The 25383-nt window shown below is 39.8% G+C and overlaps 1 protein-coding gene across 13 annotated transcripts in view; it reads left to right on the top strand.

The window, feature by feature from the left end:
• DENND1A (DENN domain containing 1A) overlaps nt 1–25383 on the top strand; it is a 379559-nt gene that overhangs the window by 293376 nt on the left and 60800 nt on the right. For 12 of the 13 annotated variants that reach the window (XM_038374765.2, XM_043498901.1, XM_038374762.2 and 9 more), the window contains 3 exons: nt 23656–23757; nt 24315–24402; nt 25000–25040. The exons of the other annotated variant lie outside the window; for it this stretch is intronic. In XM_038374765.2, coding sequence (XP_038230693.1) covers nt 23656–23757; nt 24315–24402; nt 25000–25040 — 231 coding nt within the window. The remainder of the gene's footprint in view (nt 1–23655; nt 23758–24314; nt 24403–24999; nt 25041–25383) is intronic. 13 annotated transcript variants of the gene reach the window in all.

Raw genomic sequence — 25383 nt, 5'->3', positions numbered from 1 at the left:
ATGGTCTCTCTGGCCTCCATCATTCCCTCATTGGATCCAGCAGACTGGTATGCTACCCTCAAGTTGAAGGACGCATACTTTCATATCACGATCATTCAGCCCCACAAGAAGTACCTCAAGTTCATGGTGAGTAATACACACTACCAATTCACAGTCCTCCATTCGGCCTGTCAGCAGCACCTCGGGTTTTCACCAAGTGCATGGCAGTTGTTGCTGCATTCCTGCGTAGGCACCAGGTTCAGGTATTTCCTTACCTCGACGACTGGCTGATCAAGGGCCACTCCAAGACCCAAGTGGAGGCTCAGGTCAAGTTTATCAGAGCCACCTTCATCAACCTGGGTCTTCTTTTAAACTAAGCAAAGTCCACTCTGTCCCCCGTGCAGAGGATAGAGTTTATAGGGGCAGTATTGGACTCGACCCAGGCCAGGACATACATGCTGCAAGCGAGATTTCAGGCCCTGACTGATATCATTCGAGGCCTCACAGTTTCCCACCACCACAGCAAGAAACTGCCTGAAGCTCCTGGGTCACATGGCAGCTTGTACCTATGTGGTGCAGCATGCCAGGCTCAGACTTCGATCTCTCCAGTCGTGGCTGGTGTCCGTGTACTGCCTGGCCAGAGACAACCTGGACAGGATAGGGACTGGTCCTTGACTCCCTCCTGTGTTGGCTCAACCCTCAGGAGGTATGCTCAGGGGGTCCCTTTTGCCAGTTCCCAGCTGTCCCTGTCTCTAGTGCCGGATGCATCAGACGTGGGCTGGGAAGCACATCGAGGAGGCCGCAGGACTCAAGGTATCTGGTTTCAGGCACATCTGGCTCTCCACATCAACGTCAGAGAGTTGAGAGCAGTACGCCTAGTATGCCAGGCCTACCAGGCTTACTTAACGAGACAATGTGTATCAGTCATAACGGACAACACAACTGCAATGTTCTGTATCAACAAACGGGGGTGCATGCTTCTCTCCCCTGTGACAGGAAGCCCTTGTGCTTTGGGACTTCTGTGTAGAACATTCAATGCACCTGCAAGTATCGTGCCTCCCCAGGGTACAGAACAAGCTGGCAGTTCACCTCAGCAGGTCGTTTCACGGCCATGAGTGATCCCTTTGTCCAGATGTTGTGATTTCAATCTTCCAGAGGTGACGCTTTCCCCAGATATACCTATTCACCACATGACAACAGGAAGAGCCAGCGGTTCTGCTCCTTCCAGAACCACAGCCCAGACTCCAGAGCAGACTCATTCCTCCTCCGCTGGGGAGGTTGTCTCCTATACGCCTTTCCGCCCATACCGCTCGTTCACAAGTTACTTCTCGAGATCTGGAGGGAACGAGCTCAGGTTATATTGATTGCTCCAGCATAGCCCTGACAGCACTGGTACACATCTCTCCTAGACATGTCCTTGGAAGCCCCAGACACCCTACTGCTCTTCCCAGACCTTCTGACACAAGATCATAGTCATCTTCAATATCCAAGCCTTGATTTGCTTCACCTCATGATATGAAGCTCCATGGTTGAACCCAGTGGAGCTTTCCTGTTCAGACCGGGTTAGGCAAGTCGTCCTTGGCAGTAGAAAACCCTCTGTGAGAGCCACCTACCTTGCCAAGTGGAAGAGATTTTTCAATCTGGTCGGTGCAGTGCCATTCATCCTGATGCTGGCCCTAATGCCGCTCATTCTGGGCTACCTCCTCCATCTGAAGCAGCAGGGACTTTTGTTGTCATCAATAAGGGTGCATTTAGCTGCCATCTTAGCCTTTCACCCGGGTGAGGAGGGCTGCTCTGTGTTTGCTAACCCTATGATCAGCCGGTTCTTAAAAGGGCCCGACAGGCTATATCCTCACATCCGACAGCCTGTCCCTGTGTGGGACCTCAACCTGGTCCTTTCTAGGCTAATGGGACCCCCCTTTGAACTGTTAGCGACATGCTTCCTGCTGTATCTCTCTTACAAGGTGGCGTTCCTGGTGGTGTTAACCTCAGCTAGGAAGGTGTCTGAACTCAGGGCCCTAACATCAGACCCTCCCTATACTGTGTTCTATAAGGACAAGGTGCAGCTTGGACCTCATCTTGCTTTCCTCCTGAAGCTTGTGTTGCAGTTTCACATCAGCCATTTCTCCTGGTATTCTACCCTAAGCCACATTCCAGCAGCAGGAAGCAGAGACTACACTCTCTGGATGTCTGCAAGGCGCTAGCCTTTTACATCGAGAGAACGAAGCCGTCCAGAAAATCGGTCCAGTATTTCTTAGTAGTGGCAGACAGAATGAAAGGTCTGCCTGTGTTGTCACAATGCATTTCATCATGAATTACATCCTGCATCTGGGAATGGTACAACCTGGCGGGAGTTCCCGAACCCCTGATCACTGCGCACTCCACCAGGGCACAGGCTTCATCAACAGCATTCCTAGTGCAGATCCCCACTCAGGAAATCTGCAGAGCAGCGATGTGATCCTCTGTCCACACTTTTCACCATGCACTATGCAATTACTCAGCAGGCCAGAGACGATGCAGCCTTTGGACGACCAGTGCTCCAGTCAGTGGACGACTCTGACCCCACCATCTAAACTTGGGCTTGTGAGTCACCTGATTGGAATCGACATGAACTAGCACTTGAAGAAGAAAAAATGGTTACTCACCTTCTCGTAACTGTTGTTCTTCGAGATGTGTTGTTATGTCAATTCCAATACCTACCCTCCTACTCCTCTGTTGGAGTAGCCGGCAAGAAGGAACTGAGTGGGGTGGCAGGTCGGCAGGGCTCTCTATTGGGCTCCATGAAGGCGTGACTCCAGGAGGCGCCCAGACCGACCCAACAGAAGACTACAGTGCATGTGCACACGCACACAGCTTATTGGAATGGACGTGAACAACATGTCTCGAAGAACAACAGTTACAAGAAGGTGAGTAACCGTTTTTTCCAGTGCAAGTTTCCAGAATTGATCTGTTAAATCAGCCCGTTCTAAGGCTTTGCTGAGCACCCAAATTTGCTGTTGATTTCAGCAGAAACTTTGAATGTTCAACAATTTTCAGTGTCTTTCACTATAGTGGGGAATGGGACTGGGTCCTCTGATTATCTTGCTACATGTATTGTATGTGCATCCAAAAGAACTTAGTGCCTGGCTACAAAATACGTAATCAGTCAAGGCCAGTTTTTCACTTCTTAGACATTTGTTATGGGATGGGATGCTGGTTTCTAGGGGAGAAGAGGACAAGAGAAAGACAAAGATTCCTGCCTGGTGAGGTTTGTATTTGTATACACATGCTATTTCTTTGCATATAAAGAGAATAAGTGCCAGCTCTGACAAGCTGTGTGCTCTGGACAATTCAGACCAGAATGCAAATAAAGAAAAGGAAAAGGGGGTTCATATTAAACATGTTTCAGCCTTTTATGGCCACAGAGTTAGTTTCTAGCCTCTCTCTTTTTGCATAGCTTTTTTCCTATCAATTCTTCACAGTTCTAATCATGGAGCCTAGCAATGAAGGGAAGTTGTAGAAGTGGTGAAATCTTATTTCTGATGTTGAGCAAAACAGAAGTTTAAAATAAAATAAACCAATAGCACCAGCTAATATAAACAACCTCACTTCTCATTTTTATGGTGTTGGTTGTTGACTGGACTGGTCTTTTGCTTTTCAGTCACAATAAGTATTATTTACAGATCAGCCACATTATGATTGTGTCTTAGTTTCTGGGTCAGCATGAAAACTCACAACTTTTTGTAACAATGAAATCACATGCTTTGGAATGATGCTCTTAAAAACAGATTTTGCTTTAATATCCACAGTCATGAGTAGTGCAAGGACCCGGAGTGACATGAGCTCAGGAATGTTTAATGAATGTAAGGGGTACGAGAGAATGTGCATATATAATGTTAGGGAACACAGTATGGGCCAAAACTTAATGGGCATTTGTATGGTGCTCAGCAGTCTAGAATCTCAGTTTGAGGTGCAGTGTGAGTTATTTTAAGATCTTTCTTAAGGAACAAAAATCTTTCCACTGGCAGGTTCTTCACGGTTATCAGTATTTCTGAAATTTTCCCTCCGTGTATTACTGTCTGTCTGAGGGATGTCTGGCAATCTGTGTGCCTGTGGCACTTGTAAAGAGGATAGCAGATATGGGAGCTATTGATAGCACTTGTTTCAGAGTAGCAGCCGTGTTAGTCTGTATTCGCAAAAAGAAAAGGAGTACCGGTTTATTTTAATAAATAAACAAATTTATTAGAGCATAAGCTTTCGTGAGCTACAGCTCACTTCGTCGGATGCATTGATAGCACTTGGGAGGCTAGACCAAATGCCCACTCTGGACTCTGAAAAGAAAAGTGGACTAAAACTGTGAATGACTGACCATAGTCTGTCCTTAGCGTCAGAAAATGGGTAAAAGTGGGTATTAGTTAGATTTAGTATAAGTAGCTGTATACTGAGTTTTGAGGGATCTGATGGTGTTAGTTGGGACTCGGTGATTGGGAGACCTGGAATTCCCCCAATTCCAGAATACTGAGTGAGCTGTTGCTTTGCTCTTAGAGCATGCGCCTTCCATCTTCTAAAGACCACATGGTGTAATGTGACAGTGAAGATTTTAATCTGAATATTGCAGAGATAAAAAATAGTATCCTTCTAAAAATGATGCAGAGACTCCAGGATGCTCTGTAGGAGATATATACGTCAGAAAGAAAAGAAGTACTTGTGGCACCTTTGAGACTAACAAATTTATTTGAGCATAAGCTTTCATGAGCTACAGTTCACTTCGTCGGATGCATTCAGTGGAAAATACAGTGGGGAGATTTATATACATAGAGAACATGAAACAATGGGTGTTACCATACACATTGTAAGGAGAGTGATCACTTAAGGTGAGCTATTACCAGCAGGAGAGCAGGGTGGGGGTGGGGGAAACTTTTGTAGTGATAATCAAGGTGGGCCATTTCCAGCAGTTGACAAGAACGTCTGAGGAACAGTGGGGGGTGGGAATAAACATGGGGAAATAGTTTTACTTTGTGTAATGACCTATCCATTCCCAGTCTCTATTCAAGCCTAAGTTAATTGTATCCAGTTTGCAAATTAATTCCAATTCAGCAGTCTCTCATTGGAATCTGTTTTTGAAGTTTTATTTTTTTTTGAAGAATTGCAACTTTTAGGTCTGTAATCAAGTGACCAAAGAGATTGAAGTGTTCTCCAACTGGTTTTTGAATGTTATAATTGACATCTGATTTGTGTCCAATTATTCTTTTACGTGGAGACTGTCCAGTTTCACCAATGTACATGGCAGAGGGGCATGGCTGGCACATGATGGCATATATCATATGGGGGGGCTGTCTGTAAGCAAGGACTGGCCTGTCTCCCAAGATCTGCGAGAGTGATGGGTCGTCCTTCAGGATAGGTTGTAGATCCTTGATGATGCGTTGGAGAGGTTTTAGTTGGGGGCTGAAGGTGATGGCTAGTGGCGTTCTGTTATTTTCTTTGTTGGGCCTGTCCTGTAGTAGGTGACTTCTGGGTACTCTTCTGGCTCTGTCAATCTGTTTCTTCACTTCAGCAGGTGGGTATTGTAGTTGTAAGAATGCTTCATAGAGATCTTGTAAGTGTTTGTCTCTGTCTGAGAGGTTGGAGCATATGTGGTTGTATCGTAGAGCTTGGCTGTAGACAATGGATCGTGTGGTGTGTTCTGGATGAAAGCTGGAGGTATATAGGTAGGAATAGCGGTCAGTAGATTTCCGGTATAGGGTGATGTTTATGTGACCATTGCTTATTAGCACCATAGTGTCCAAGAAGTGGATCTCTTGTGTGGACTTGTCCAGGCTGAGGTTGATGGTGGGATGGAAATTGTTGAAATCATGGTGGAATTCGTCAAGGGCTTCTTTTCCATGGGTCCAGATGATGAGCCCCACAACCTGAAGCAAATACTCACCAGCAACCACACACCACACAACAGAACCACTAACCCAGGAACCTATCCTTGCAACAAAGCCCGTTGCCAACTCTGTCCACATATCTATTCAGGGGACACCATCATAGGGCTTAATCACATCAACCACACTATCAGAGGCTCATTCACCTGCACATCTATCAATGTGATATATGCGATCATGTGCCAGCAATGCCCCTCTGCCAAGTACATTGGTCAAACTGGACTGTCTCCACATAAAAGAATAAATGGACACAAATCAGACGTCAAGAATTATAACATTCAAAAACCAGTTGGAGAACACTTCAGTCTCTTTGGTCACTCGATTACAGACCTAAAAGTTGCAATTCTTCAACAAAAAAACTTCAAAAACAGACTCCAATGAGAGACTGCTGAATTAGAATTAATTTGCAAACTGGATACAATAAACTTAGGCTTGAATAGAGACTGGGAATGGATGGGTCATTACACAAAGTAAAACTATTTCCCCATGTTTATTCCCACGTCTGTTCCTCAGACGTTCTTGTCAACTGCTGGAAATGGCCCACCTTGATTATCACTACAAAAGTTTCCCCCACCTCCATCCCGCTTTCCTGCTGGTAATAGCTCACCTTAAGTGATCACTCTCCTTACAGTGTGTATGGTAACACCCATTGTTTCATGTTCTCTCTCTATATAAATCTCCCCACTGTATTTTCCACTGAATACATCCGATGAAGTGAGCTGTAGCTCACGAAAGCTTATGCTCAAATAAATTTGTTAGTCTCTAAGGTGCCACAAGTACTCCTTTTCTTTTTGCAAATACAGACTAACATGGCTGCTACTCTGAAACATGTCAGAAAGTAACTGATGATTGAACTGATATTATGTGTGAGCTATTCACTTCTGAAAGAGAGTATAGGAATTTCCCTCACCACTGATTTTTTTTCTGGCCAAGTTGCATATGAATTTTATGCATTAGCTGGTGTTTACTTAGAGCTTTTAGTATGTTTTCCTCCTTTTGTGTAGCAAAAGAAGAGATGAAGACAGGCCTCACACAATAGTTCATAATGCATACGAACAATGAGGCTGAATTAAGGTTGTACAGGCAATTTCCTAATTTTTGAATGCTTCACTTTGTATCCTTAATGTTGTTTGATGTCATTGTTTTTGTGTGTGTAATTTTGTATATACAGTGTAGGAGCTGATATACCAATAGGATAGGTAACAAAACATCTGATTACAGCACCAGCATGGAAACGGTTTTAAAAAAAAAATATATTAAACCATCTACAAGCTATTCCATGTACTAGTAAAATAAGGCAATACTAAAATATTCCACATTTGTCAAACAAGAACCGAAGAATCTGTCTTTTAAAGGCTCTGTTTTGATAGCAGAAAGGATAAAAAAAAAAATAGTAGAAGCCTGCCAACAAAGAGACTGCTCTGCCTGATTGACTGAACAATTCTTGATCAGATTCTCAGATCATTTGTTTCAGAGTAGCAGCCGTGTTAGTCTGTATTCGCAAAAAGAAAAGGAGTACTTGTGGCACCTTAGAGACTAACAAATTTATTACAGCATAAGCTTTCGTGAGCGAAGTGAGCTGTAGCTCACGAAAGCTTATGCTCTAATAAATTTGTTAGTTTCTAAGCTGCCACAAGTACTCCTTTTCTTTATTGTGATCACTGAACATTTGCACTTTTTTTTTAAGCAGGTTTCTGAAGAAACTATTGCTTAGTTAGTTTATTTGCTAAGTGGAAAACTACCCCTGAGTGGATTGAATTCTCTCTTTTGTATTATGCCCTTCACTTTCCCAAACATAACTCTAATGGTACAGTATTTAAATGTCAAGTAATTAGTTGTCCCTTATGTTACCTTTAGGCTTTAGGTGCCCAGTTCAAAGAGATTTGGGTGTTTAACTCCTTTAGGTTCATTTGAAAATCCTTTGGTTAAGTTTAAACCAGCCATTTCAAGTGTTTTGATTTTCCTAAAGAAACATGTTGATATTTTTGTCGTTGTGATAACTGTCCAAATAAAGCTGCCAGTTCTCCATTGTACATAATCAAAAGTACAGGCTTCATTATGTACCCATAGGTGTCTGACTTTTTTGAATGACACCATTCACATAAAAATGAGCAGACAAATTGTGGAATTTTCTACTGGAAAGCCTATAATTTATGCAGTCTGACTGGAGAAATTATATTCCAGGTTTTATTTTTGTGTGATTGCTAAAGGTACACAGCATGTCCAAGGCTGTTGCCACTTACATCTGAACTTGTATATTCATCTAAGATCACTCCTGTAAGCACTATGTGTGTTTGTGACTTTTGTGAACAGTGTCTTCTGCTGCAAAGTGCCAGAAAAATCTTAACTCTTTTATAAAGAATAAACAGCTTTGTGCAATATGAGAGAAAGGGGCCTCTGCTTTCAGTACAACTTTTCCAGTGACCACGGGTGCTTTCAGTTACAGTTCCCTTTTTTTCACTTTTTTATATTTAAATAGGAGAACTAAATTTTGTGCTCTTGTACATTATTTTTGCATTCTCCTCCAGTACCCAGTGATACATCTTAAAAAACTAGTTTTTCTCTACGTAGATTGTAGATGGCAACACTTCCTTTGGTGTCTAAATGGTTCAACTTCTAGGTCTACTAAAGGATCCAGGTCTCTTTAAGTATTCTTTGTTCAGAATCAGATGTGTGATGTATTGATAATGCTTAGTCCTGTTTCTGGCATACAGAGGGTTAAGGGAATTTTCATCCTCACCAAAAAGTATGTGGTTAAGGTACTCAGGTGTTGGAAATGTTCTCAGCAACATCAGTCACCTAGGATCATGATCATCTGCTGTTCTGGGGTTGAGATTACTGTGCTTAATGATTAGCTACTATAAGCAGCAGCTGATGCCAGACTCTACCCCCTTTACACCTAATTAGCCTCATTAATGAGCTCTTCTGCTCTCCTCAGAGAGGGCTTCCTCCTTGGAATAGGAGGCAAAAATACTTTGCCCAGGTAGCTGTGCTGAAACTGTTAATTATTGCCCACACCTGCAAAGCCATGTGACTCTAACAGTGATGTTGCTTAGCTGAAATTGTGCTTGTTTACAGTGACCATGTTAGAAGATATTAACTCTTTAAATGCCTGAGAGCTCTTTTTAAAGTCATTTTGAACATACTGCATAAAGCATAAAACTAGATACCCAAAGATCTTATGCTTAAAAACCCATATATGTATGTCTTGGCCTATTTGTAGTGTCAAAAGAAAAGGAGTACTTGTGGCACCTTAGAGACTAACAAATTTATTAGAGCATAAGCTTTCGTGAGCTACAGCTCACTTCATCGGATGCATTTGTAGTGTGTAATCATTAAAAAAAAAAAATTCTTAATTGAGCTCCTGATACTACAGTGTATTCAATGTCTTGTTACACGAGCTCTGAATTCCCTGGTACATGTGTTCTATAAATCAGCAACTTTTAGATTTGGAGCAGCATGCTTTTGAAGCACTAAAATCTGCATTGTACAAACCATTGAAATCAGGGAAACAAAATGTCTTCAGTCAATTCTTGAATCTGCTAATGAATATAGTCAACTAATTAAGAAATGTTTTCATGTAATTTTTAACACCAATAAATGTAATAAGTATCCATTTAAATTCTAGATACACAGACTATTTGAAGCTGGATATTTGATTGACTGTATTGCCCTAACAGCTCTATCCTCTTTATAGTGAAACAAGCCATTCATTCATTAAATGAAATTTTAACAAAAATTAAATCACTGCAGGAAATTTCTTTTGCTGTCAGATAAAACATGCAGCAGCAAACTTGTGCAGATTCACGCTGCAGACTCAGCAAAGGCTGCAGTTTTTATACAAATGCTGCGAAGCCCCATAGGATTCCTTTTAAAGTAAATTATAGCAATTCCTGCCTAGAAAAGATATTTAAAAAATTAAAAATCTGCAATCTGATGAATTAGACAGTTAGGACTCAAACTCTAGATTAAATCAATGGGATTTTGTTTCCCTTGACTTCAGTGGGTTTTGGATTAGACCTCTGTTGCTTTAATCTTAAAAAAAACAAAGTGTGGTCAAGCTTTCTTCAGCGAGTATAGATGTGTAACCCTTTCTATGGATGGCTGTCCCAAGACACTTATTAATGTGCCCATATAGGATGTTGTTTTATATACAATTCCATAGGATACTCTAGCTGCATTGCTGAGTCCATCCATCTAATCATTCAAAACACTTCTCACCATTCACGCTTTGTCCATTATTAAACATTTCTCATGGTACCCAGCTCTCCTGAGTCGTCTTCTAGAAGTGTCCATCTTGCTAGAAAGCAACTATTATAACACCTGATGTGTAGGAAAGCACTTGCATGTTCTTATGTGGTCCAGTGGACTGGCAGGTAGGAAACCTGGGCTTTGTTCCCAGCTCTGACACAGTTCATCTGTGTCTCCTCCAACCTATCTGTAACTGCTTGTGCATTACTTCACCAGAGTTTATTTAGTGTGCAATTTATTGTTCCAGTGCTGAGAGTAAGTTTAGTACGTCACAAAACATTGGGAAAAGCCACAGTCCCTGCTGTCAGGACTACAATCTAAACAGAAGATAGCATCCAAAAAAGCTAAACTAAAAGTATGTTAAGCATGCAGAGCGCTCAGAAGTTAGGAAATGCAAGAATTAAGTGTTGCCTATGCAACCTTAATTCAGCCCCCTTGTGCGTATACATTAAACAGTCTTTAATTACATGACCACATATGTCTGCTTCCACGGGATGCCTGCTTCATTCAGTGACTGGCTAGTTATTTAATATTTCTTTTTATCCTCATTTAGTGTGTGACCCCAGGCCTTATTTAATGCACACAATCCAAACCCTGCACTGAATATAGAAATACTAATTTTTTCATGGATGTTTCTGTAGTGCTCTCACCATAATATCTACATGCTTCATAAACATTAATGGCTTCATCTTCTTACCACACCTGTGATATTAGGCGGTATTTATAATCTTCATTTTATAGATATGGAACTGAGGCAGATGCAGAGAGATTAAATTAAAAAGTGTCCACTAATTTTGGGTGCCTAATTTGAGATGCCTAGGGACTGATTTTCTTTGCGTTTTATAGCACTTTACATGTTCAAAGTACAGCTCCAGTCAACTTCAGTTGCAGCTGTGAGCATTCAGCACTTCTGCAGATCTGGCCCCTGGGGTCTCATGCTGGGCACCAGAAAATGAAGAACACAGAATTAGCAAACAGTTGTGAAAATTTTATGTTAAGAGTCTTGCCAAGCATCCCATAGGAACTCTGTGGCAGAGGCAGGTATTGAATCCACTGCTGCCAAGTGTCATTCAGCTAGGTCCTTAACTATGAGACTGTCCTTTCTTTTCCTGCAATTCCCTACCTCAGTCACTCAGTTCTCTCAATTCCTGTGCCAGGCAGCCAGGAGAAGCAATTGCAGGGCAAGTCCTCCTTATCCCCAGCAGCCCTGGTTTAGACCATACTCCGTGCAGACAAAAATCTTCAGAGAATTTAACTGTTGAACTTCTAGCAAGTCTCTAATTAACATGTGCAAACTGAAATATTATTTTTATTCAAAGTATTATAGTTTAGACAAACTTGAGCACATTTTTGTGGCAAAAGGCTCCATCCCTGACATCCGGGTGATCCCCTGCGAATATCAAGCCTGCTTTGAGCTGCTTAGTGAAATGGTTGTAATATCTTTTTTTAATGTGAGTAAAACTTATTTTTCGCTAATCTTGTTCTTAGGAAAGGCTGAACTGATTTAGCTGAAATATTTTTTAAAAAAAATCAGTCTAATGCAGATATTGGTCATGGAAAATTTCAGCTCAAACAGTTTGGCAAAGTTATAAGCAACTGAAAATGGGGTCTTACAATGGCTACAGATGTTAACACTTTCACCTATATATATACAAATTTTCTCTCATGATTCAAAATAACTGTCTCTTTATAGCACCTATAGTACATGGTCTTGTCATATCTGCTACTTCCTTCATTGGCTCTGTTTGTGTTTGGATTGGAGTGGGTATTTCTTCACATAACACAGTATAAAGCTGATGGCACAAAATAAGTTTTGTCGTCTGTTAGCTTTTTTAGAGACTCTCAATTCACTTAACCACGTACAATCATCACTTGCATTATCTGTTGCTGGATATATCCCATCTGTTAACACTTTTCTTTTCCTATAGTTGAGGATATTGCAGGAGGAGATACTCTATTATGTGTTGCAAAGATCTCCTGTGTAAAGCAGACTAGAATGAAAAATGGGATGAAAACCTCAAGAGAATTAGATTTAAAAAAATCTTCAATTAAAAATGCAAAATACAAGTTATTTCTTGCATTTTTAGCTATTAACTATTAGTATTTGTAACCAGTGTAATATACAAAATATATTTTTGCACATGGTCTTGCGGAGAATATGGTGACAGATGTCAAACTCATTTTAACAAGGTCTCTCTGCTCTCTAAAAACGTATGTATTTAAAGAAATCTTGCCCTAGTGCAGAGAGGATTTGGTTTTGATACATTAGTGATAATTGAACTGGCATCAGGTCTCACCAACTGTACATAATCCTTCACTGTATGTGAGTCACAGAAATTCGCAGGCATTTGTTCACGAATATACTTTGAATTGCGTACAAGAATAAAGCATCAAAATGAGTGAAGTAGCAGGTATCTGAGACATACTTCATGGTTTGTTAGTGCTTTTACTGATGTATGTGGAAGAGTTTAAGTTTAGGCAGTTTTCTGATTGCACTCATGGTAGCTATAGCCCTGATTCATACATGAAAAGAACTTGTGGTTCCAGGGCAGATAAGAACAACTTTACAAGACGAAAATTATCATTGAGGGCGTGCAGGTCTGGAGGGGAGCAGAGTTGGCATTTTTTGGCCCTGCAAATAGCTGCCCATCTGCTCTCTGTCAGAATATGTTAGGAGTGCATCTGGATTCATGCCCCAGAGTTTCAGCTCTAAGCTGGTCATGTGTTTGTCTCCACGACAACTCAAGGAGCTGTGTAAACTGCTGCGCTCTGAGCCAGATGCTTCTCTGCACATGTGGTCTAATTAGATGGCATTTTTCCTCTTGCAAAAAAGCGCAGAAATGTTGCACAGTTTTCGTGTTGGAAATGTGTGAGGATGGTATAATGGGAGTGGGAAGGAGTCACGTGGCCAGATTTTAAATAATTACACTTCTGCAAAGCTCTACTTCAGTGTTACAGGGAGCTCTGCAATAATGCAGAACAAATCCCCTTCATTTACTTCATCATGGGTTAAGCACAAAGGGACATCCTAAGAGTGAAGTGGGGAAAGGGAAATATACTTTTGCCTTCATATGAATATAGTTTTCTCTGTATAGGACCATTTCAGGAAAGAATTTAGTGACAGTAAGAGGCATCTTCTTTTTCAGTGAATGTTAATACCGTTAGCATGGAGTTAGGAAGCCTCTCAAGCTCTCTGGAGGCTGGAGATAAGGAAGTAGTGGAGAGATTGTAGGAGGTGAGATACTCTGCTGAGGAGGAGGAGTCACTTTACAGGGGAGCCTGAGAAAAAGAAGAAAAGCAGGCCAGATATAAAAGGTCTACAGCTTTTGGATATGACAAAAGCAAATGAAGCCTATTTGTAAGGCAAGACCGAGAGCTTCTACTTGGTTCAACTAAAGCAGGAGCTCTGTCAAAAGTGAATGGAAAGTAGAGATGTCAGGATGAGCTCCTTTTTTTTCCTGGCTCTGGGAATAGGTTCCTTGTAGTTTATAGCTATTCTGCCAATGAATTCCGTTCTGACTAGGAGTGACACTTACGTTCTTGCTTCAGGTACAGAATCTGACTCGCTGTAGGGAAATAATGAGTGTACGAACATTAGAAAAGGAATAAGACATTTCTCCTTATTTTTTAAATGTAATGAATGCTATTTGGTATCCTTTTTCCACTTCTGAGGAAAAGTGTCTGGGGTCATTCTGGACTTGATCTCACGATTCTCCTGTGTATTAACCAGAGATGTGTATTCTATATTTCTTCTATTCTGATAAGGATAATAAATGGGCAGTTGCCTTAGATCCAACATAGGTGAAATGACTGAGCAGCTCTACACATCCCCATGAAGAAATGCTGTCACGTAACTATTAACAGCCTAGTGACCCAAGCTGTTGGGTCACAGAATCCCACATGTATAAATAACTATAGTAAATATATTTTATTTCATTGACTGATTAGATTTCCCCAGAGATCGTTACGTAACTAGAACAGAAGAAATGTGATTAACCCTCCCAGAGGACGTAATACATTCAGCCTCTAAACAGGCTTCTCCTCTAAACCATCCTTTTTCCTCGGAATAACAGTCCTGCTGCATTGCCAATTAGCCTTTAGAATTTTCAAATTCCTCCTTTGTGTGTCCTGCTGAGGGTTCCCCACCCAATTAACAGGACAAGTAACATGAGGACAAATCAGGCTGCACTACAGGCTTTATAATATTCATTTATATTACCATGGATATAGTGAGAGGGTTCATCACTAGTACATCCGTTTATTTTCACATATTAATAAACCCATGAGTGACTAGGTGTCCCTAGCTAGTGAAAATTAAAACTTGTTCTTCATTCCATTAAATTTATGTTATTTGTGGGAAGGATTGTATTATTGGGTTAGGACAGAAGAGGATTGTTATGTGCTACTTTTACAGCTAAAGTTTCTCTCCTCTATTCTCAAATTCTGCTTCAAGCTAACCATAGTTTTTGTCGTCCTCCTCCCCCCCCCCACACACACACACTCTCCCCTCCACTTGTGGGATGTTATGATGCTTCCAACCTTCAAAACAACCATTGTACTCTAGCACAAAGCTAGGTGTGATTCTTGTGTTGGGATCATCATACGTAGAAGTTACATACTTAATTGAGGGAACTTATTCTGACTCAAATACATACAATATGCTGAAGAGCAGTTTATTTGTGCAATTAGAAATGTCCACATTGGGAATTTTTCCTTGATGCCTTATTTCTTTTGGATATTTTATCTCCAAAACTCAAGTACTCTTGCATCTCTGACTGTCCTCTCTCACCCCCACAACCCATGCATTTTTTTTTCCTCTGCTTTTTCATGTGTATCAACTCACTACTCATTTCTGAACCCTCAGGCATTTTGATATTGGAGGGTGACACTGACAATATTGTTCTGAGGTCCCCAGCAGGACACAATGTCTGATGTTGGGTTCTTGGTTGAATTAACAGAATGAAAGGTGGTAAATACGTTTTTCCCCTCATCCTTCATTTGTTTCTCTTGTTCTCACATTGGGTAAGATGTGAGGATGATTCTGAACTTTTAAGGTTTTTGTGGTAGATTTTTTCTATCAATAGGTTACATCTGAGTCCCTTCTTGAGTCACTCCATGGGATGGGAAGGAGTTTTACTTTCTTCAGTGCAGTTCTTCCTCATGATTTTACAGAGTATAATCTGACTGAATGAGTTTAGGCTTGATATAGTTATCTAAGAAATTAAAGGAAAGCAAAATATCTCTGGTCTTGATCTCTGGGAACACTGGCTGTCTCTAAATTCTGTCCACCTACTTTTCATTTGTGAAGTGGATCACCTTATATTTTCTATTAACATAACATTCTGTTTAATATATTAAAATTTTCTTTGTTCAAATATCAACCTTTTTTTTTTTTAATGTGTGGCTTATCTATATTTTCAAGCCCACGCTCTTCGTAATATTTTGTCATGGTAGAAAATAGCTCATATGAGTAACAACACTGTAATTTTCTCCTTCATTGTAGTGTCACTAGTACTCCCACAATGGCTATAATAGAAAAGGACTTTTGCATTATAGAGGCTTTGAATCGGTAGCTGCTTTGCAAGCAGCGCTCATTGACTTCAATGAGAGTATTGCATATGGAGTGATGACAGAATCGGCCTCAAAATTACCTTGCCAGCTGAAATTTCTAATGATGAAATTGCACGCATGCCACAGGGATTTTGTATAATAAGTATCAACGTAGACCAGTAAACGAGACAGTGTAGCAGTAACATATATGCTGGGCATAGAGCACATTCTTAGCACAGATAGTGAAATTGAGGCTTGCTTTCTGATCACGCTAAAGACTCTCTGCTCATAACTCCATATTATTACATCTTTTATGAGTCTTTAAACACACTAATGCATTAACATACCTCTAAGTAGGAAGAGGAAGAAATAGTCTTGTTGTTAAGGCACCATACAAGGACTCTGGGAATTGGGGCTCTATTCCTTACTCTGCCAGAGACTTCTGTGACTTTGTGCAAGTTACTTGTTATCTTCGTCCCTTTGTTCTTAATCTGTAAAATATTGTAGCTGTGGAGGGGAGATTTTGCCTGTTGGGTCTAATTAGATATCTGGACTGGTTAATGTTGATCGGGTTTTGAGTTTCTTTTTTGGCCCACAAGGTTCTTTGTTTTGCGTAATAGAAGTCTTTCAAAACAAACTATTGTGCAGTCATTTCTTCCTTGTAATAGCATTTATATGCAAAATGTTTAATCAAATCTAACTAGATACAGTTAGATAAGTAGAAGCAATATCATTCTTGCTATGCCTTGTTGTGCCCTTAAGTGTTGCCGACACCCAATTGTGTACAATTAAAAATTCCATTATGACTTTAATATGCCTAAATAAGGTGCATGACTTTTTAAGATATTTAGGTTATTTTTAGAATTGATCATAATTGCAATCCACTGAATTGTTGATGGAGTAAAAGAAATATAATTGGTAACACTATTTTAATAACCATGATAGAAAAGATTGTCTTGCAAATCATATCGCTGATTGATGTATTTTTTCACTTGATATGAATTCTTAAATCCCTAATTTTGCTTTGCCCCCTTGTTGACTTAAGCTGTCACTGACTATAGTAGTAAAAATGCTTCAGACAGCTGTAGTAGGTGAATATATTGAACATATTCTTTGTGAATAGATGATAAATCTTGAATCTTTTAGGATTTTATCTTTCTGGTTTTGCTGCTGAAGGTGTGATTTTACTTGCATCAAAATGGACAGATTTGCTCCTTATCCAATTAAGTCTTGTAAAGTGAATTCTCTCTGGCATTTTTGGAAGTGCCTATGAGTAAAATTTTCAAAAGCACCTGAGGTCCCACTAAGTCTCATTGATTTCAATCATCTACATAAGATCACTTGGAGAAAGCTTTCAATGAAACTTAGAGTGCTAATTGACACTCATTTTTTTTAAAATGGGATTTTTGTTCACAGATCACTCAACAATCAGTCAACAATCCCCTCGCCCCATCTTCATTAATGAAAAAACCCTCATTTTGTGGGGTGAACCCACTTCATGGTAGGGTAGCCAGGATTCACTTCTGTGATGGTTTAGTCCAATCCAGGTTAGGACTTGGGGAAACACATTGTGTGAGTCCATGTGGGATTTACAGAGCCGGATACGGCCTGTCTGTATCTAGTAACATTAACAAAACATCCCTAGGTCCTGTGTCTTTTCTACTGAGGCTACAAACTTGCTAATTCCCTGGATCCCCAGTAATTTCATATTACCAAGCAGGGACATATTGACTAAGGTGATGGCTGGTGATCTGATGTCCTGTGATTGTTACTCGCACAATTCCTGTCCTTTTGTGAGGTTATTACTGAAGTGGAATATTATTTTTGTGTGTTTTGAGCTGGCCAAACTTTGTGTCATTTGCAAAGACAATCTAATCTGCCAATAGCCAGTAGTTGTGAGTGTTTCGGCGAGTTGTCCATGTTTTTTTGACATTGTAAACTCATAAAAAGAATGGTGCCCAAACACTTTACCAGTTCTTAGATACCCAAGAAAACCCTAAAATCGACCAATAATAGAGATTCTGTATACATAAGAATTCAAGGGAAGGTGCAGCCTGCATAGGTAAATATGAAGTATATTTGCAAAAGCCTATTCTTTGCATTCAAATAATTTAAGTAGCTTCTGTTAGCAATCCAAATTAGTCACAACTGGTGGCATCCTAATGGACCTAATGCACTGGTCTTGCTCTTTTGAGCATTGGTTCTTAACTTATTGTTCATTATGACAAATGTAGTTAAATATGTGAGCGACCAGATTTCTTTGTTCCTGAGCAGTATCTTGAATTGCAAATAAAATATGATATCATATGCTTATTAGGATGTATTTGATCCATGCCCTCCTGATTCCATTACGACTGAGGCAGATAGAGATGAGCTTTCTTGTGCTGAATGTATGCACTGGTTATGGCAAGGTTATTTGTCATTGCAAAGAGAAACTGAAATGAGCCAATTGCCCTTTATATATCTATAACCAACTTAAAATTGTCTGTATGGAATCCTGCTGACTGAGTGATCATCTGTCTCCAGCTATGATAAGCTAATCCTTACTTGACATTTCACTCACAGTTCTTGTAAGGTCTGCAGAGGAGTTGCCTTTCTTGGGGTTGCTGTTGCATATTAGTAGGATGATACTCATGTCTTGGTTTCATTCTAATTCTGGCTGGAATTTGGGATGATAGTTCCCAGAATATCACTGCAGGCTTCACTTTGTCATTGACAATATAGCCAGTGTTCTAAAGGCCACCATTATGTGTAACATCAAGGTAATAAAACAAAGCTATCTTAATCTCTTACACGTGCAGTATAGTTTCATTGTTCTTGCTCTATATTTGGGTTTTTGTTATCTTCACAATATATTGAAATTGTGCAGTGACTAACCAACAATCTACAATCTGTTACCCCGTTCCACCCACTTTTTCATTTAATGGCTGAGGTACAGAACAGCTCTAATGGCTTGTGTGTTTATTAGAGAGGCTACATTGTTTAAAGACACGTACACAACAGAATGAAATTCAGAAGCACACACCACATAGTGTCCATGATAATGCAGAAGATGCTAGTCATATTTTCCATGACATAGCTTTTTGGATTCTCTGACAAGGTCTCCAGTATTTTTTACTCTAGATACCAGATTGTAAGACTGCATTTCTCCTTGCAAGACCCTCAGTGTTGAAATAATAATTCAAACTGGAGTTTAATGAGACGTGCTTTCTCCATCAGTTATAGCAACAGCTATGCTTTCCCGCACCACTGACATGCATCTAAGTGTCACCTCTTCTCTGCATGAGAAGGGACTTCTAGGCCTGTGAACTGCTGTGATTTCACCAAGTGGATAGGTCTTTCTATCTGTATCCATAGCCCTTCACCGGTGGCTCTTTGTTTCCTCATGTCTCCTAATACTTTTTTAGCTGCTTTGTCTGTGCCATGCACCATCCTGCCCTCTCTTCAGCCTCCATAGTCCTTTGCCTCCCTTCTTTTTAGATGATTTTTGTAGTGTTTAATGTGGTAATGTTGCCAGCACTAGCCTCCCTACTGCTCTGCTGAGTCAACCATTTCAGATACAATACTTGTATTGCTGGCAAAAGTCCCCAGTGCTGCTGCTCCTATAGGCACTTGCAGAACATTTTCCTCCTTGGGAAGCAGTGACCTCCGTACAAGACGAGGGTATCATGGCTATGTGACGCACGCTTTTCTCTTTCTCCTTGCCCTGTGGCTTCCAAAATAAACAGCAGCATTTGGAAGAAACTGATAGTGTTTGCAGCACTCCAGAACAGTGTGAGGTAAATCCTTTTTAAGTGGTACTTGTACTATACTGGGCTCTTCATTTAGGGCTGGCTATCTTAAGCAGGAATTAAACATTATTTTAAAATGTAATTGACTTGCCAATTTAAAAATAATGAGGTTGACAACAAATTGCATGGCCAGAGTGAGCAGTACACTGGATCATTCAGCTTATAAAGGGTCATGAGGTAGCTACGCTGTCTTAATGATCTTCATTATGCTGTGAGGAGATTTCCAATGGCACAAAGGACACTGATATTCAGTGGGCACATAGCTCCCAGTTTTACCTTTGAAAATGCCCCCCCTTGTATATGTGGTTATGAGCAAAATCTGTTTAGAATTTGTGCATAATTTCTGTCACTAAAAGAAAGTTCTTCCTGTGTCAAAACTTTACATGTTTGCGATAGGATTACAATACGCACGCATTTCTTGCATCCACAATGCCAGATTCTGGCCTCTTTAGAGGGTTTGAAGTGGAAAAAGAGAATAACAGACATTTACATTTTAGATTGATAAAAACCTAAATTCTTACTGCTGGAAACTGCAAGTTAAATAGATGAAAGAGTTGTTAACTGATGTTGTTATAATGATGGTCTTATGCTTGAGCAAATCCATTACTTTCACAAAACACCTGGTCCTCCTAGAATTTTCACTTTGCACAATGTCACCTGTCAGTGACAGCAGAGCTGATTAGCTGTATAATTTACAATTGACTACATCTGTTAAGAAGACAGTCCTGTAATCCATCTTTTCTTTTTGTAATGAAGCTGAGGATGGGGTTAAGTAGTATGAGTTTTCATTCTCCTTCAGGTCATGGAGGATAACTGGTACTAATGGGATCTAAGCCAGAAAACTCACGTCTTGACCTGGATGATTAAAGTCAGTTTGTTGTTTTTTGTTTTTTTTTAATCGTCCAGCAAAAGTGGAGCCTGAATTGGCTCTATAGAAGCCAAAAGGTCTATCAACCAGACCACCTAACTAAATCATTACTAGTTCGGGGAAGAAAGTGTGCTAACATTATACCAGGCTTCTCTCTGCTTCCATGTTCATGTGTAGGGATAGGAGATCATTTCAATTGAATGGGGCGGAGTTTGTGTCATATTGCAAATGTGGTGTCATAATGCCAAATGTATAAAATGGAGCAAAATGAGTTTCTATTTGATAGCGCTTTGCTACTTCCAAAGAGTTCTTATCCTGTGTGATCTTTGTGGGAGCTTCAGAAGTTTTATAGGCTATGAAAGAGTAAGTTGGTTGTTCTCCTTCAAATGTTTTGAAGTGAAGGTTTAAATGAAAGCCAAATCTTCAGGGTTTTCTCTGATCACAGAGTAAATGTGTATAGACACATATGCTACTCTCTGTAGAGAACTCCGTGTCCTGTTCACACTGGGACCCTGGCCATGTCAGTTACAAACATAGTGAGACAGAGCCTTTGTCAAGTATTTGTAATTGGGCTCTCAGGGCAAATCCCTGTTTATACTGGTCAAGGAGACTGTTAGAATCCTATTTGTGACACCATTTGTTACTGACATTGTAGCTACCCACTCTCTGATCCCAATAATAAATAGAGCCTTACACATATAGCTTCACTAATAATAGTGGGGGCATGGCATTCCGGTGTGTCCAGAAGAGAATAGTTCCTTTTAGTTCATTTGGCGCAGTGTAGCATTTGTAGTGTCTAAGTTTTCTAGATCACCTGTCTCTAGTTGTAGTGATCTGTGGCATTGTGACTCTCTTCTTTACAAAGTGGGGTAGTAACTCTTTTACTTATATGCAAAGTTGTTACAAGGGGACATTATATTGGGCAAAAATACCAATTCCTTGTCAAATGTGATTAATAGATTTTCCCACTTTCCAAACTCCTGTGCACCTCAGCTCTTCTTTTGACACGTGAGCTCATACACCAGTCCTGTTCAGTCCCTTCAGTCCCCACACAACTATTGCAGAGCTTGTGCCTGAGCTCTGAAAACAAACATAAACGTTGGCAATGTTTAAGGGTGCAATGAGCTTTTTCACCAGACAGGCCAAAGGGATCAAAGCAATCTAGATACTCCCAATGAAATGGCATTTGCCTTTTTACCTACCCAATTTTAGCAGTAATCATGAGTCCTGTTTCAAGCATTGATTAGAAATAGAGCACTTGTGGCACCTTAGAGACTAACAAATGTATTTGAGCATAAGCTTTTGTGAGCTACAGCTCACTTCATCGGATGCATGCAGTGGAAAATACAGTGGGGAGATTTTATATACACAGAGAATGTGAAACAATGGGTGTTACCATAAAAGGAAGATGATATCTGTCTGTATCTGTACGAGTTTTTTCATGAAGTTGATGGATTTCCACTCCATACGGCTAAATTCAGTGCCTTGCATAATGACAGATTTCAGAGTAGCAGCTGTGTTAGTCTGTATCCGCAAAAAAGAAAAGGAGCCACAAGTACTCCTTTTCTTTTTGTGGATACAGACTAACACGGCTGCTACTCTGAAACCTGTGGTTACAAATAGTTAGAGAGGGACATTGTTACCAGTAGACTCTTCCTGTCCAGATCTAATTGCTTAGCATAAGCACAGGGTGACAGTCAATCACTCAAATACATAGAGCCCTGTATTATCTAGGTACAAAGACCCTTGAAATGCGGCCTTTTGCACATGAACAGCCAGTGTAGATCATGGAGGTGAGGCCATTCCTGTCCTGAGGAGCAAGTATACAGACATGTTTTGCAAACACTTATGTTTCTTTCTAGATCCTTTTTTAAAGACACCCATTAAGGAGTATGTTACATCAGCCTAGCCTGGGAGAGAGCAAAGGCATGGAGTACGTACCTCTTTGTAGTTCACACTTTCTCTCTCTACATACTGCAGTGATTGGGGTCCCCTAAATACCTATTTCAGAGTAGCAGCCGTGTTAGTCTATATTTACAAAAAGAAAAGGAGTACTTGTGGCACCTTAGAGACTAACAAATTTATTAGAGCATAAGCTTTCGTGAGCTACAGCTCACTTCATCGGATGCAGTCCACCAAATGCATCCGATGAAGTGAGCTGTAGCTCACGAAAGCTTATGCTCTAATAAATTTGTTAGTCTCTAAGGTGCCACAAGTACTCCTTTTCTTTTTGCTAAATACCTATGAAAGTGATTCAGCTGAAGATTACACTGCTGAGATAAGATAAGACATTAATCATTATCCAGATTATCCATTTGTCCAGTGTCACTTAAGAAACTCATTTCCATCTCCTCCAGTAATGCTGCACTAGCTGCTACTTTGCTTACTGTGTTAAGATTGAGACATAGCACAGCCGCCAATAGTTCAGATTCTTAAACTGAACGATTTGGGGGGAACTGAAACCAAAACGAGCTCTTAAAGAGGGAGTTCTGTCTTTCAGGCACTCTGCTGCCTAGTGTGTAGACTTTAAACTCTTTCCAGATGAAAAGCCCTGAATATATTTTTATATGAGCATGAAAAGAATTCAGCATTAATTTTACATCAACATAATTTTATCATTCTTTGTTACTGCCATTTTTGAAACTTAATACATGTATTTACTCACTTATGCTGAGAATTTGTAGATTTAAATGTGGAGGAAATTTGTGCCCTTATGGCAGATGCACAGCAGACTTCAGCATTAACATAACTCATTAAAATAAGATAAAAGAAGAGCTTCAAAACAATCTCTCTCTTTTGCCAACAAGCCTGTGAAAAAGGGAAATTTCATTCAATTCAGGATATGAAAGTCTTCTCTTTCTGAACTGTGGAGAGAAAACAAAGCACAAATTACAGACTTGTTTGTGCAGGTTAACTCTCTGGGTCCATTCAAAGCGAGTTTTGAGGTATTTGAGGATTTGAATACACAAAACTAAAGAACTTTTTCTATGTCAGTTTCTTGAGGTATTAAATCAGAAGATTTTTGTGGGAATGAAAGCCCCCCACTCAATCATAGCAAAATGTGCAGAGAGCAAATGGTTTTATCTTGACTGCACACAATTTTTGTACATTATCTCTAAGCAACATGATTAAAGGCAGCTCTGTCCTTTCTCACTCTCTCTCTCATGTGTGAACTGAGAGAAGAACTGTAGTTTATCCAACTTCATATCAGACTTGTCTTCAATTTTTTTTGAAGGGAAATAGAATAAAATGCAAACTCAGTTATTCAAGCAAAGCTGTTTCAGTGTTTCCAATGCTCTGAACTTTACAGGAGGAGCCAATCACTTTTTGTGAAGAAACGTTTGTCTCTCATCGTTCTACTGCCATGAGGCAGTTTCTTCAGAATGCTATTCAGCTCCAGCTCTTTAAGCAGGTATTGTTTTAATTGCTTCAACTTATTTCACAAAAGAACTGTTTTTCTTATCAACACTATTCCTATGTTCTTTGATCTACACTAACCGTGTACTCAGAAAAATTAGTTCCTTAATTTAGTAATTAAGATATATGTCACTCCTTCAACAGTAACTTAATTTTTATTTTCTTGCATGGATTAAATCCAATTTATAACAATTTCTGTATTTTAATAACTATAATTTATGTTCCCCTCCAATTGAAGTCCATAGCAAAATTCTCATTGGCTTCAGTTTGAGCTGATGTGACTGAAAGCTTCAGTGTATAAACTAGGGTATTTCTGTGCCATTTCAAGAAGGCCAAAAACCACATCATTGGCTGCTCTTTGAAATAAAGAATTGTCATACTGGGTGGCAAAGTGATATTCCTTTCTCCATTCTACCTATTTAAAGGCTGTCCCCCACAAAGACTTTGGAACTTTGTCCTTCTGGAGAAAGTACAGAATAATCTTTTGAAGTGCAGTAGAATTGAATGCTTTATCTGTTCATACATTTTTATTATACTTCCCCTGTTTTAAAGTTTATTGATGGGCGCCTTGATCGTCTCAACTCTGGAGAGGGCTTCAGTGATATTTTTGAAGAAGAGATAAATATGGGAGAATATGCTGGTAAGAAATATCTGTTCATTCCACTGATTTTGGATAGTATCCAATACCTTATACTTTGTGATTTAATAGGTCAGAGAAATCACTTGCCTGAGTAATTGTAGCAGCTTCAGTCTATGGGTTGAAGTGTGTTGATTGATGCTGTCCTTTTTTCTCTGGAGATCTCAGTCCCAGATTATAAACAATAAATATATCCTTCATTGTCTATTTGGCGTTACAGACCCCTGCCTTGTTCTGAGCAGTACTGTCTGGTTAGATAGCTAACACAAAACTAGAACAGGTCTTGCATGTCAGAATTGAGAAACTTTGGATTTAACCATTGACACCTTCTTTTTCTTTTCATGACCATTGAAAAAAAACATTAACTTTCTCAAATCTTTATGAGAAAATCCAGGAAAAATAGTAATTCCATTTACCTACCTTTCTTTCTTCCACTGGCTAACTTGTTAATTTTTGGTTATTCTGTTCCCAGAAGGGAAAAAGGGTAGACATCTTCTTCTAAATATCTATACTTTACTACTACTAGACACAGTTGAACGCCAGCATTTCTCATTTGTATCCCGTTTCTTATCAATAAAGAATTTTCCTCTGTATCACCAGGGAGTGACAGACTGTACCACCAGTGGCTCTCTACAGTAAGGGTAAGAATACAGTATTCTAATCATTGTCGTTCTTATTGGACAATTCAGTTATTGCACCATTATTCAACTTCACTGGCATGAGCAAGATCAGCTTCTATCCCACAATATTTAGTTTAGACCAGATAAAATTAACCTAGCTAAAAGATAATGTGCTGTTAATATGGAGCGAAGAACAGAAGGGAAAACATAGTAAGGAAAAAAATTGGGAAACTGAGTTTATATTTCTCATATTTTCCAATCCTGGTTTTAGCATCTTGGAGGTCATATGAAAGGCACGTAGATATATGCTGTTACCTGTTCTGAACAGAGTTCATTCTTTTTCTTTTTAATATTATTGTGGAAA

This window comes from Dermochelys coriacea, chromosome 16, assembly GCF_009764565.3.
Source record: "Dermochelys coriacea isolate rDerCor1 chromosome 16, rDerCor1.pri.v4, whole genome shotgun sequence".
Classification (NCBI taxonomy): Eukaryota; Metazoa; Chordata; order Testudines; family Dermochelyidae; genus Dermochelys; species Dermochelys coriacea.
This window is presented reverse-complemented; position numbering and strand designations above follow the sequence as displayed.